General features: G+C 37.7%; 1 protein-coding gene across 1 annotated transcript in view; it reads right to left on the reverse strand.

The window, feature by feature from the left end:
- LOC110441533 overlaps window positions 1-15609 on the reverse strand; it is a 51938-nt gene extending 36329 nt beyond the window's left edge. Inside the window, exons 1-5 of the mRNA XM_021484712.1 lie at window positions 15529-15609; window positions 13173-13320; window positions 9287-9539; window positions 4526-4667; window positions 1742-1882 (exon numbers count right to left, since the gene is read on the reverse strand). Coding sequence (XP_021340387.1) covers window positions 1742-1882; window positions 4526-4667; window positions 9287-9539; window positions 13173-13251 — 615 coding nt within the window. The 5' untranslated portion in view covers window positions 13252-13320; window positions 15529-15609. The remainder of the gene's footprint in view (window positions 1-1741; window positions 1883-4525; window positions 4668-9286; window positions 9540-13172; window positions 13321-15528) is intronic.
- Between the last annotated feature and the right edge of the window lie 729 nt (window positions 15610-16338).

Consider the following 16338-nt stretch of genomic DNA (forward strand, 5'->3'; position numbering starts at 1 on the left):
TATTAATCTCACACTTGTAATCTTAAGATTTCATAAGAACCTATTAAAAGATTAAAACATATGACGCCTGTGACCTTGATTGTCGAACAAGGACATTAGATTGAAAGTGAATCAAGGTCGTTCATTTGAACTAACTTGGTAGTCATTCATCCCAGCATGCTACAGGCCCAATATCAGTACCCTGGGCCTTTTGGTTATTGGGAAAATGTCGCTTGAAGATTTTACGACATTTGACCCCTGTGACCTTGAAAGTTGGTCAAGATCATTCATTTGAACAAACTTGGTAGCCCTTCATCCTAGCATGCTACAGGCCCAGTATCAGTACCCTGGGCCTTTTGGTTATTGAGAAGAAGTTGTTTGAAGAGTTTAAGACGTCTGACCCCAGTGACCTTGAAAGTGGGTCAAGGTCATTCATTTGGACCAACTCGGTAGCACTTAATCCCAGCCTGCTACAGGCCCAATATCAGTACCCTGGGCCTTTTGGTTATTTAGAAGAAGTCGTTTGAACATTTTAAAGACATCTGACCCCAGTGACCTTGAAAGTGATTCAAGGTCATTCATTTGAACAAAGTTGGTAGCCCTTTATCCCAGCCTGCTACAGGCCCAATATCAGTACCCTGGGCCTTTTGGTTATTGAGAAAATGTCGCCTGATGATTTTACGACATTTGTCCCCTGTGACCTTGAAAGTTGGTCAAGATCGTTCATTTGAACAAACTTGGTAGCCCTTCATCCTAGCATGCTACAGGCCCAGTATCAGTACCCTGGGTCTTTTGGTTATTTAGAAGAAGTTGTTTGAAGATTTTAAGACGTCTGACCCCAGTGACCTTGAAAGTGGGTCAATGTCATTCATTTGAACTAACTTGGTAGTCATTCATCCCGGCATGCCACAGGCCCAATATCAGTACCCTGGGCCTTTTGGTTATTGAGAAAATGTCGCTTGATGATTTTACGACATTTGACCCCAGTGACCTTGAAAGTAGGTCAAAGTCATTCATTTGGACAAACTCGGTAGCCCTTTAGCCCAGCCTGCTACAGGCCCAATATCAGTACCCTGGGCCTTTTGGTTATTGAGAAGAAGTTGTTTGAAGATTTTAACATATTTGACCCCTGTGACATTGAAAGTGGGTCAATGTCATTTATTTGAACAAACTTGGTAGCCCTTGATCCCAGCATACTACTGGCTAAATATCATCATCATAGGCCTTTTGGTTACTGAGAAGAAGTTGTTTAAAGTAAAAATTTGACGCCGGACAGACGGACGACGGACGACGGACGGACGACGGACGCCGCACCATGGCATAAGCTCACTTGCCCTTCGGGCAGGTGAGCTAAAATGAAATAAAATAAACCTTATATTTAAATACAGTAATATAAATAATGATTTATAACCGCAAGTGAGTTATAAGTTTGGCAGAATATAAAAATCACAAGTGAGTTATACGTTTGGCAGAAGATGAGAATCACAAGGGAGTTATGCTTGGCAGAAGATGAGAATCACAAGTGAGTTAGATGAGAATCACAAGGGAGTTAAGTTTGGCAACAGATGAGAATTACAAGTGAATTATAAGTTTGGCAACAGATGGTATCACAAGTGAATTATAAGTTTGGCAGAAGATGAGAACCATAAGTTGGTTATACGTTTGGCAACAGAAGAAGTTACGGTTGAGTTAAAAGTCTGATGCTTTCATTAGGCCATATACAGTGTGATATTATAGAGACAACGTAGCGTTCTTACTTGACGACATTCGACACCAGCGAGTGGAGCATACAATCGCCCCAGTGTGTCGCCTGGTCATCAAGATCTTGAGTCGGCTGTTCCGGTGTGAATTCTACACTTTTGATTGTGTCAAACAATCTAGTCAGCTCCGGTCCTTGTAATTTCTGTAGGCGTTTAAACAAAACATATTAACAAATAATAAAATCTGAAGCACACAGCTGGCATATTTTGAACGGTTAATTTTTTTACTGCAAAAAGACACTATTCAAACTTTAGTATCGCCAATGGAACACAAAACATCCATGAAGAATTCGTACTCGTAAACCAGGTTTTAACTTAAAAGTTCATTCGTAAACTTAGAACTATGAATAAGCTGTGTGCCATATTTCTGTTTACTACATTCGATTTAGGTCGAGATTTTTTTTACAATGCTTTATTTTTTCAATGTAATTCTTTTTAAAATTATCTTGTGTGTGCATTCTCGTAAGTTTCTGTAGGTAAGTAAATTTACCAGCAATCTCACATTTGGCCATCAATCATGAAGCTGACCCTGCAGGACAACAACACACTGGCCCTGACCTAACTACCACAACGATATTTGTTTACAAAAGAAAAAACGGAAATGCTTTATATATATATATTGCTCTGTTCTCTCTGATACGAGCAAGGGCATCCTCAACACTCAAACATTGCTACACCAAGTAACCTGGTTTTACCGCAAGAGACACCGTTTGTTCTGTTCAAAGTTTAAACATGTCGTTATATCTGAGTTCACATCCAAAACCATGTTTTCATCACCAAATAGCAGTCAAACTTAATTGCATGTTTAAATAGTTAAGTATTGGGACAACAACTCTTTACGAGCAACTGAATGAGAATGACACTAAAAGCTTTTTAGAATTTATTGCAATTCTTTAAACTTTATCTCGTAATCTTGTATGTTTTAGGTCTGAATCCCTCAAGGCTTATCATTGGGCCTAGTGGTAAGTTCGTTATCAGGTATACATCTACTAGCAAAGGTAAGAAAATTCCAAGTGAATTCACTGGCAACAATAACTGAAATACAATTATAAAATACGGTAATTAGATCATATTACCATACAAGACATATAATATATAATACAATTAAATAAATCAAATATTCATCTTATAAATGATCATACTCTTTTGTTTATAAACGGGTAATGTGTTTAAATGGACAGCAACATAAACAACACAGTCTTCATGTTCAGTAACACATTTGTCAGTATTTATAACTGCGGACAGATCACCTTTGACAATAAAACTGGATCCAGAAAACTAGACCAGGCAATGCCTACCCGTGTAGGATTGTAGACCAGTCAATGCCTACCCGTGTAGGATTGTAGACCAGGCAATGCCTACTCGTTTAGGATTGTAGACCAGGCAATGCCTACCCGTGTAGGATTGTAGACCAGGCTATGCCTATCCGTGTAGGATTGTAGACCAGGCAATGCCCACCCGTGTAGGATTGTAGATCAGGCTATGCCTATCCGTGTAGGATTGTAGACCAGGCAACGCCTACCGGTATAGGATTGTAGACCAGGCAATGCCTTCCCGTGTAGGATTGTAGACCAGGCAATGCCTACCCGTTTAGGATTGTAGACCAGGCTATGCCTATCCGTGTAGGATTGTAGACCAGGCAATGCCTACCCGTTTAGGATTGTAGACCAGGCAATGCCTACCCGTGTAGGATTGTAGACCAGGCTATGCCTATCCGTGTAGGATTGTAGACCAGGCAATGCCCACCCGTGTAGGATTGTAGATCAGGCTATGCCTATCCGTGTAGGATTGTAGACCAGGCAACGCCTACCGGTATAGGATTGTAGACCAGGCAATGCCTTCCCGTGTAGGATTGTAGACCAGGCAATGCCTACCCGTTTAGGATTGTAGACCAGGCAATGCCTACCCGTGTAGGATTGTAGACCAGGCAATGCCTACCCGTGTAGGATTGTAGACCAGGCAATGCCTACCCGTGTAGGATTGGTTCCTGTCATATAACATTATAAAAATCTGCAAGTATTATTAATGCCTGCAAAAAAAGTTATTTCAGACATGGTTAATTTAACATTCAAGTCTGACAAGAAGATTTCTAGCTCGAGCTTGCTCTGACCTTTTCTCGGTCCATACCAACAACACTTGCTCTGACCTTTTCTCGGTCCATACCAACAACACTTGCTCTGACCTTTCCTCGGTCCATACCAACAACACTTGCTCTGACATTTCCTCGATCCATACCAGCAACACTTGCTCTGACCTTTTCTCGGTCCATACCAACAACACTTGCTCTGACCTTTTTCAGAAATTGCTCACTCACAATCTATTTCATTACAATATTCTAAATACTGTCATTTACGTAAATTGGACATATCTGCCAATGAGAAATATTCATCATTCAATCAGAAGTGGTGTTACATGAACATATCGTCCAATCAGAAGTGTTGTCTAATGAACACATCGGTCAATCAGAAGTGTTGTTACATTATCACATAGGCCAATCATAAGTATTGTTACATGAACACATCGGTCAATCAATAGTGTTGCTACATGAACACATCGGTCAATTAGAAGTGTTGTCACATGATCACATCGGTCAATTAGAAGTGTTGATACATGATCACATCGGTCAATCAGTAGTGTTGCTAGATGAACACATCGGTCAGTTGGAAGTGTGGTTACATGATCACATCGGTCAATCAGAAGTGTTGTTACATGATCACATCGGTCAATCAGAAGTGTTGTTACATGAACACATCGTCCAATCAGAAGTGTTATACAGTCCCACTTACTGTTAAATATTTCACCATGCCTTTCATTCCTACAATACTAGGTATGATTTCTGAAGCATGGGAACTTGACGGTCCAGTAGCAATACAGGACAGGAGAAATTCAAACATTATCTTCTGGTTTTCTTCCACATTCATTTTTTTCCTAAATATAATAGAAGCAATGTTAAAGAGTTGAACGTACTATTTTTAAACAGCAAAATGAAAAACAGAAATGATCATCTATGGCTTATCAAAAGTATGATCAACGATATAGATGAAAATCTTGAATTGATTTAAGATGGAAACTTCATGATTTTTAGTAGCATTCATAGACATTTTGGAGTCAATTTAATTCATATACAAAATAGTCTGATCACGTAAAATATGATAAATCGGTATTGAACAAATATGTATATATATTAAACGTGATACCCTATAATATATAAAAAATGTATACGAAATTGAGAAAAGTAAGAGCAGGCTCAACGTGATGCAGCTAGAACAGAGACTAACCGTGACATGCTAGCTAGGGATGCATCGCTATAAATAGATTCCGAATTGGGCTATCGAACCTGTTAACTATCCATATGCTTTAAGAAATATAGATATTTAAAGAATTCATCATTTCAGACCTGTGTTTACCTCTGTCATTAACGTTCGGGAATACTTTGGACAATAGTAACTAAAAAAGTAAATTTTAAAACTGTATTCCAAACACATCAACATCCCTAGCCAGGTATTACAGGTACGTGGACGGTCGTTCATGCATGTATAAGTATTAAACTAATAACAATAAGGTGTGCGTCAGTATCCTTTCAACCACGACTACTATTATTTCCCTATTCGGGAAAAACATGGATGTGTGATGCTTTTAAATCAGTGTTTGTATGTCTATCTCGACAAACTGCAGGACAGAATAAGATCACAAAAAGGGGAAGATTGAAATCAATGAACTTGTCATTTTTTGAAAACTTCTACCAGCAAACTGATATTTTGTAAAAGTTTATTTATGTAATAATCAAAAAAGATATTCTGAAAAACAGATTTCCTGTTTATATAAATATATATATATTATAATTAAACAAACAACTCGCGCACATTATTTTATGTTAGCTAAACTAAGACCGAATTTTGTTAAAATATAACCACACATACCACTATTCGACTAGCTTGGACTAAATTATTATTGCAAACATAAAACCTTAACATAACACCTAAATGTTAGACCTATACATAAGACCTCAACGTTAGACCTATACATAAGACATAAACGTTAGACATGTACATAAGACATAAACGTTAGACCTATACATAAGACATAAACGTTAGACCTATACATAAGACTTAAACGTTAGACCTATACAAAAGACATAAACGTTAGACCTTTACATAAGACATAAACGTTATACCTATACATAAGACATAAACGTTAGACATATACATAAGACATCAACGTTAGACCTATACATAAGACATAAACGTTAGACCTATACATAAGACATCAACGTTAAACCTATACATAAGACCTAGTTAGACCTATACATAAGACTTAACGTTAGACCTATACATAAGACATAAACGTTAGACATGTACATAAGACTTAAACGTTAGACCTATACATAAGACCTAAATGTTATACCTATACATAAGACATAAACGTTAGACCTATACATAAGACCTAAATGTTATACCTATACATAAGACATAAACGTTAGACCTATACATAAGACATAAACGTTTCACCTATACATAAGACTTAAACGTTAGACCTATACATAAGACCTAAACGTTGGATCTATACATAAAACATAAACGTTAGTCTTATACATAAGACATTAACGTTAGACCTATACATAAGACATAAACGTTAGACCTATACATAAGACCTAACGTTAGACCTATACATAAGACATAAACGTTAAACCTATACATAAGACCTAAACGTTAGACATATACATAAGACTTAAACGTTAGACCTATACATAAGACCTAAATGCTATACCTATACATAAGACATAAACGTTAGACCTATACATAAGACATAAACGTTTCACCTATACATAAGACAAACGTTAGACCTATACATAAGATATAAACGTTAGACCTATACATAAGACATCAACGTTAGACCTATACATAAGACTTAAACGTTAGACCTGAACGTTAGACTTAAACGTTAGACCTATACATAAGACTTAAACGTTAGACCTATACATAGGACCTAAACGTTGGATCTATACATAAAACATAAACGTTAGACTTATACATAAGACTTAAACGTTAGACCTATGCATAAGACCTAAACGTTAGACCTATACATAAGACTTAAACGTTATACCTATACATAAGACCTAAACGTTAGACCTATACATAAGACATAAACGTTAGACCTTTACATAAGACATAAACGTTGGATCTATACATAAAACATAAACGTTAGACTTATACATAAGACCTAAACGTTAGACTTATACATAAAACACAAACGTTAGACCTATACATAAGACATAAACGTTAGACCTATAAATAAGACATAAACGTTAGACCTATACATAAGACTTAAACGTTAGACCTGAACGTTAGACTTAAACGTTAGACCTATACATAAGACTTAAACGTTATACCTATACATAAGACATAAACGTTAGACATATACATAAGACATCAACGTTAGACCTATACATAAGACTTAAACGTTAGACCTATACATTAGACCTAAACGTTCGACTTATACATAAGACTTAAACGTTAGACCTATACATTAGACCTAAACGTTCGACTTATACATAAGACTTAAACGTTAGACCTATGCATAAGACCTAAACGTTAGACCTATACATAAGACTAAAACGTTAGACCTATACATAAGACATAAACGTTAGACCTAAACATAAGACTTAACGTTAGACCTATACATCAGACCTAAACGTTAAACCTATACATAAGACTTAAACGTTAGACCTATACATTAGACCTAAACGTTCGACTTATACATAAGACTTAAACGTTAGACCTATGCATAAGACCTAAACGTTAGACCTATACATAAGACATAAACGTTAGACCTATAAATAAGACATAAACGTTAGACCTATACATAAGACTTAAACGTTATACCTATACATAAGACATAAACGTTAGACATATACATAAGACATAAACGTTAGACCTATACATAAAACATAAACGTTAGACCTATACATAAGACATAAACGTTAGACCTATAAATAAGACATAAACGTTAGACCTTTACATAAGACCTAAACATAACACCTATACATACGACATAAACATAGTACCTAAACATAAGAGCAGCTAGATTTCAAGTGGGCCATGACAACAATTACGTATATCTAACTACAAGCCTTAACCAATGAACTCGATGAAGCTCGGATTGGAAATACTAAATGGAGTTAAGCATCCCCGTACAACTGACAAATAACTGTAAGTGTGCATTGTTAACTTCAGTCCCGCGTTACTTTAGATTTTGTCAATCATACTTGAAAAGGGAATCTTACCTGACGGACTTTAATGACAAAATTTAAGTTAAAATAAACAACAAAATCATAATAATGAACTACAGTGTTCTGAGAGCGGAAATGTGATGGGACCAGACCAGTGGTAGTACTTGTCAGTTATATCAACAATGCATCTATTAATTACTCCCTTAGAGGATGGGGAACCTTCTCTAAACACATGTAAACATAACTATTATGTAAATAGGAATAACACCAGTCAACTGACTGATTAAAGCATATCTTACATATTCTGACGTCATCGGTCGCACACGTTATAGCTTACATACTGAATGATAAATACTAACTCTGTGTTATCCTGTCAAATCAAATACTTACTCAGTCAACTCAAAACTACTTACTCGGTTAAATCAGAACTACTCACTCGGTTAAATCCGAACTACTTACTCAGTCAAATCAGAACTACTTACTCAGTCAAATCCGAACTATTTACTCAGTCAAATCAGAACTACTTACTCAGTCAAACCAGAACTACTTACTCAGTCAAATCAGAACTACGTACTCAGTCAAATCAGAACTACTTACTCGGTTAAATCAGAACTACTTACTCAGTCAACAGAAATACTTACTCAGTCAAATCAGAACTACTTACTCGGTTAAATCAAAACTATTTACTCAGTCAACAGGACTACTTACTCAGTCAAATCAGAACTACTTACTCAGTCAAATCCGAACTATTTACTAAGTCAAATCAGAACTACTTACTCAGTCAAATCAGAACTACTTACTCAGTCAAATCAGAACTATTTACTCAGTTAAATCAGAACTATTCACTCAGTCAAATCAGAACTACTTACTCAGTCAAATCAGAACTACTTCATCAGTCAACATAACTACTTACTCAGTTAAATCAGAACTACTTCCTCAGCCAACAGAACTACTTACTCGGTTAAATCAGAACTACTTACTCAGTCAACAGAAATACTTACTCAGTTAAATCAAAACTATTTACTCAGTCAACAGAAATACTTACTCAGTCAAATCAGAACTACCTCCTCAGTCAACAGAACTACTTACTCAGTTAAATCAAAACTACTTACTCAGTTAAATCAGAACTACTTACTCAGTCAACAGAACTACTTACTCAGTCAAATCAGAAATATGTACACAGTCGAATCAGAACTACTTACTCATTCCAATCAGAACTACTTACTCAGTTTAATCAGGAATTTCTTACTCAGCCAAATCAGAACTATTTAATCAGTCAAATCAGAACTATTTACTCAGTCAAATCAAAACTTCTTACTCCGTTATTTCTGATAGTTGTTTAACCACAGCAGAAGCCATAGAACACGCGGGCGTGTTCCGTATAGGAAACCCTTTATGACAGATCATGTCCTGTAGGGCGGCTACATCTCGTTTGACATTGTCTGCATTTCCTTTAGAAACCAACCGCCTACTACTACGAGCTAAACACTCCTGGAGAGCGTACTCATCTTTGCTCTTTGCTTTCCGAAAATCAAACTGTCTCACGATAGCATCAAGCTCCAGGTTCGAGTCTGGAAAAGAACAAGGATTAGGTTTATAGAAATCTCGCAAAATGACATGTTCTAAAAAGTACACTAGTCATACTTACCTGTGTGTAAGATAGAGTCATCACCTGTACTAAGACAACATCTGTCTCCCGTACCTGTATGTGTAAGATAGAGATATCACCTGTACTAACACAACAACTGTCTCTCGTACCTGTGTGTAAGATAGAGATATAACCTGTACTAAGACAACACCTGTCCCGGTCCCCCGTGCCTGTGTGTAAGATAGATATATCACCTGTACTAAGACAACACCTGTCTCCTGTACCTGTGTAAAAGAGGGAGATATCACCTGTACTAAGACAACACCTGTCTCCCGTACCTGTGTGTAAGATAAAGATATCACCTGTTCTAAGATAACACCTGTCTCTCGTACCTGTGTGTAAGATAGAGATATCACCTGTACTAAGACAACACCTGTCTCTCGTACATGTGTGTAAGATAGAGATATCACCTGTACTAAAACAACAACTGTCTCCCGTACCTGTGTGTAAGATAGAGCTATCACATGTTCTTAGACAACACCTGTATCCCGTACCTGTGCGTAAGATATAGATATCACCTGTACTAAGAAAACACCTGTCTCCTGTACCGNCCTGCGTGTAAGATAGAGATATCACCTGTACTAAGACAACACCTGTGTCCTGTACCCGAGTAAAAAGGGAGATATCACCTGTACTAAGACAACACCTGTCTCCCGTACCTGTGTGTAAGATAAAGATATCACCTGTTCTAAGACAACACCTGTCTCTCGTACCTGTGTGTAAGATAGATATATCATATGTACTAAAACAACAACTGTCTCCCGTACCTGCGTGTAAGATAGATATATCACCTGTACTAAGACAACACCTGTCTCCTGTACCTGTGTAAAAGAGGGAGATATCACCTGTACTAAGAGAACACCTGTCTCCCGTACCTGTGTGTAAGGTAGAGATATCACCTGTACTAAGACAATAACTGTCTCCCGTATCTGTGTGTAAGATAGAGCTATCACCTGTTCTTAGACAACACCTGTATCCCGTACCTGTGCGTAAGATATAGATATCACCTGTACTAAGACAACACCTGTCTCCTGTACCGATGTATAAGACGGAGATATCACTTGTACTAAGACAACAACTGTCATCCGTACCTGTGTGTAAGATAGTCATCAACTGTACTAAGACAACACCTGTCTCCCGTACCTGTGTTATTCTTCCTTGGTCAGATAACTGTTTCTGTATATGATTATATTTAATATTGAATTTAAGTTTTACTCCTAGGTGTTGTAAGATAGTCATCACCTGTACTTAAACAACACCTGTCTCCCGTACCTGTGTATAAGAAAGAGATATAGCCTGTACTAAGACAACACAGGCTCCCGTACCTGTGTGTAAATAGAGTCATCACCTGTACTAAGACAACACCTGTCTCTCGTACCTGTGTGTAAAATAGAGATGTCACCTGTACTAAGACAACACCTGTCTCCCGTACTCCTGTGTAAGATAGAGATATCACCTGTACTAAGAAAACACCTGTCTTCTGTTCCGGTGTGTAAGATAGAGATATCACATTTCTCCCGTACCTGTGTGTAAGATAGAGATATCACCTTTACTAAGACACAACTGTCCCTCGTACCTGTGTGTAAGATAGAGATATCACCTGTTCTAAGACAACACCTGTCCCCCGTACCTGTGTGTAAGATAGAGATATCACCTGTACTTAAACAACACCTGTCTCCCGTACCTGTGTATAAGAAAGAGATATCACCTGTACTAAGACAACACCTGTCTCCCGTACCTGTGTGTGTAAGATAGAGATATCACCTGTACTAACACAACACCTGTCTCCCGTACCTGTGTATAAAAAAGAGATATCACCTGTACTAAGACAACACCTGTCTCACGTACCTGTGTGTAAGATAGAGATATCACCTCTTCTTAAACAACACCTGTCTCCCGTCCCTGTGTATAAGAAAGATATATCACCTGTACTAAGACAACACCTGTCTCCCGTACCTGCGTGTAAGATTGAGTCATCACCTGTACTAAGACAACAACTGTCTCCCGTACCTGTGTGTAAGATAGAGATATAACCTGTACTAAGACAATACCTGTCTCACGTACCTGCGTGTAAGATAAAGATATCACCTGTACTATTAAGACAACACCTGTCACCCGAACCTGTGTGTAAGATAGAGATATCACCTGTACTATTAAGACAACACCTGTCACCCGTACCTTTGTGTAAGATTTGAGATATCACCTTTACTAAGACAACATCTGTCCTCCTTACCTTAAACTTCATCAAGAAAGTCCAAAAAGGAATTCCTAATACGCAATGATCAAATGCTGATCTTTACTAAACAATCTACATCATAACAAAAATCAAAGCAAAACGTGAAAAGTCCTTATGCAGGATGAGATATGCCCGTTCAGGTCACTCAGAATACACCGGAGTTATTTCTTTAAGAATATATAGAAGATACCACCAGTAACAACACCGTCTACTTTGGGGGGAGCTTGCTCACCTTCCAACCTATAAACACGCCCTTACTATCGACAAACACTAATTACCATGTGAGAAATTAAAGCTGAGCAAGGTACCTTTATCTCTTTCCTACCCTTTGTGTTCTTCGTTATGCACGCACGCACGTACCTTTACACGTACACACGTACCTTTACACGTACACGCGTACCTTTACCCGTACACGCGTACCTTTACACGCACGCACGTACCTTTACACGTACACGCGTACCTTTACACGCACGCACGCACCTTTACACGCACACGCGTATCTTTACACGCACGCACGTACCTTTACACGTACACACGAACCTTTACACGTACACACGTACCTTTACACGTACACACGAACCTTTACACGTTCACGCGTACCTTTACACGTACACGCGTACCTTTACACGCACACGCGTACCTATACACGCACGCGTGTACATTTACACGTACACACTTACCTTTGCACGTACACTCGAAATTTTACACGTACATGCGTGCCTTTACACGTACACACGTACTGTTACACGTACCTTTATACGTACACTAACCTTTACACGTACACGCGTACCTTTGCACGCACACACGTACTTTACACGTACACGCGTACCTTTGTACGTACACACGTACCCTTACACGTACACGGGTACCTTCACACGTACCTTTACACGCACGCGCGTACCTTAAAACGTATACACGAACCTTTACACGTACACGCGTACCTTTACACGTACACGCAAACCTTTACACGTACACGCGTACCTTTACACATACATGCGTACTTTTGCACGTACACACGAACCTTTACACGTACACACGTACCTTTACACGTACACGCGTACTTTTGCACGTACACACGACCCTTTACACGTACACGCATACCTTTACACGCAAACATGTACCTTTACACGTACACACGTACCTTTTCTTGCACACACACTTCTTTTAGAAAAAAAACAATTTTAGGGGTCCTGGAGCATTAAACTATTTGAAGTTTTCTGACACTCTAAAAAGGCACGAGGGATTGGGTGGCAAAATACTGTTAAACAAATTAACAATGTTACAAAATCCTACCACTGTTAAGTATCTGTCTATACGTACCCTGGCCATTCTCCCCTTTCTCGTCATCATCAGAATCATCCGCCCAAACAGACGGTTCCGATTCTTCCGATGACGACATCTTTGTAACGTTGCTGATTCTCCTACTCAGATGACGGTAGATTGCATCCCGTTTACGTCCATGTGATTCCTGGTCAACATGTAAACAAACTATGGAAACGAACAATATCTCCGGAGGCTTTCCGAGTGACCTTAATAAAAACGCGTTGTTACCTGCATCGTCATGCATCGATGTATCTCGGAAAAACCGACACAATAAGTGTGTCAGTGACCTTGCTCGATGAACGTATTGTGTTAACGAGCGTCGTTAGAAACGTATAATTAAACCAATAGGTAGGCGTTGTAACAAAACACAGCTCTAGTGCCATTGTACTTCTATACAATACAAAACATGATAATATACAGTCTAGATCAGTTAATGACATTCTTCTCATTATATGATTAACTTATAAACTAACCAATATAGCATACCTCCACACGTGTACAGTGACTCATTGGTGTATTACGGTGAACGATATCATCGTCATGACCCACTCTCATATCCATGTATAGTCAAACAATATATTTTACATTATGAACAATAAACGGGTTTACTAGAAGTAAGACATTTCCAGCGATCACCCAGGTGTAGGTAACAAGGGGAGCTGGGGTCAGCGCATCCTCGAGGATGGGGTCACCGTTAAACAGAGAGGTCAGACACGTGTACGTACTGCTGAGATATTAACTACTTTTCTGAGGTTTATATCACGTCAAGGTCTCCCTTTTGGTAAAGTGTGGGAGGCTTTCATTAAATCTTACAACTTCTGATCAATTTTAAAATTTAAAAAAAGCGTATGAAACAAGAAGCCCGAGGGGCTAACGATCACCTGAGTAGATATGTGGAGATGTTTCAAAAAAAACATTTTCCTTCATGTAAGCAAAGGTAACACTAAAAACTATTCAAAAGAATTAAATGTATGATGGTATTGTATGATGGTATTGAATTACATATATGATGGTATTGAATTACATGTATGATGATATTGAATTACATGTAGGATGGTATGGAATTACATGTATGATGGTATTCAATTACATGTAGGATGGTATGGAATTACATGTATGATGGTATTCAATTACATGTAGGATGGTATGGAATTACATGTATGATGGTATTCAATTACATGTAGGATGGTATGGAATTACATGTATGATGGTATGGAATTACATGTAGGATGGTATGGAATTACATGTATGATGATATTGAGTTACATGTAGGATGGTATGGAATAACATATATGGTGGTATTGAATTACATGTATGATGATATTGAATTACATGTATGATGGTATTGAATTAAATGTAGGATGGTATTGAATCACATGTACGATGGTTTGAATTACATGTATGATGGTATTGAATTACATGTATGATGATATTGAATTACATGTAGGATGGTATGGAATTACATGTATGATGATATTGAGTTACATGTAGGATGGTATGGAATAACATATATGATGGTATTGAATTACATGTATGATGATATTGAATTACATGTATGATGGTATTGAATTAAATTTAGGATGGTATTGAATCACATGTACGATAGTTTGAATTACATGTATGATGGTATTGTATGATGGTATTGAATTACATATATGATGGTATTGAATTTCATGTTTGATGGTATTGAATTACATGTATGATAGTTTGAATTACATGTATGATGGTATTGAATTACATATAGGATGGTATTGAATTACATGTATGATGGTATTCAATTACATGCATGATGGTATTGAATTACATGAATGATGGTATTTGTCAACTTTTCCCTTGGTGCCCGTCCCTCTAGATCCAGGAGAGAAGCGAAATCTTAAGTCCTCATACATGTACTTTCTTATCGCCGTCTTATCAGAATTATTTCAACCAATTTTAAATTATTTCCATCAGAAAATGGGAAAAATATACACAAGAGTGTTGATTCCTTATAAAAACTAAATAAACTTTACCTCCTCCCCAAGGAAGAACGGATGACTTTGGGCATAATGAAATTTTAAATTTAGTTAAAGCACCCAAGCATCTTTCCATCCACGAAGATCTGGAGAAGAATATTTTAGAAACACTTGTCACTGTTCCCCTTGGGGCCCGCCCTGGCCCCTGTGGTTAGGCAGGAACCCCAATTTTACAGTTTGATACCCTCTTACTCCGATGACGATTCTTATTATGTTTTAATGCAATTCATTCTGAGCAATAAATAAAAAATGTAACAAGTTTACACACCACCCACGACGCGAACGTAGTGATCGCAGTAGGTCACCGAGCCTTAAATGTATAAAACAGCCTAGATACTTACTGTTTGTGGAACCTATTTAAATGACTATTCATTGGTGTCTGCATATGGCGATAGAAACATGGATACTATTACATTCCAAACGGTGCCCCGGCACTCCGTACATCCAGGGTGGCATCATGTGTGATATACTAAAACAGAGGCTAGCTTAATGCATGGTAAGTAGCAACAGCAGTGGAAGTGACAACACGCAAGTCAAAGTCATTTTTTTGATGGCGCTTTTCGTTATTATTAAACTTTATAGGACCCCATTACATGCTGTGATTGGCCGTCTTATCATAATTATTTCAATTATAATGCCTCTTGGTTATTCAGAAGGTGTCTTAAGGTTTTTAACACATTTGATCCTTGTGACGTTTAAAATAGGTGAAGGTAATTTATTTGAGGAAATATTAAAGCACTCAAAGCCAGGTACCTACTGGCCACATGTCATTACCCTGAGCCTCCTAGTTATTCACAAGTCCTTAAAGTTTTTTTTTTTATATATTTCACCCCTGTAACCCTGAAAGTAGGTCAAAGTTATTTTTAGGTCAATATCATAGCACTCCATCCCAGGTACCTACTGGCCAAATAGCAGGACCCTGGGCCTCAGGTTATTAAGAAACCATGAAAAAAAGAAAAAAGAAATTGCACCTTTTTGCCAATAATTGAATCATCTTAAAATGTTGAACCCGATTATATTTTTATTTTTTATTATTTCCTGGCAGACTTTTAGACAAAGTGTAAATATTGACCAAGTCTCATCAGAATCCTGTCATATTTGACTAGTTTACTGTGCAGAAATGGTCAACAATCAGATTGCAGGATGGTAAT

This window comes from Mizuhopecten yessoensis, unplaced genomic scaffold (genome assembly GCF_002113885.1).
Source record: "Mizuhopecten yessoensis strain PY_sf001 unplaced genomic scaffold, ASM211388v2 scaffold1869, whole genome shotgun sequence".
NCBI lineage: Eukaryota > Metazoa > Mollusca > Bivalvia > Pectinida > Pectinidae > Mizuhopecten > Mizuhopecten yessoensis.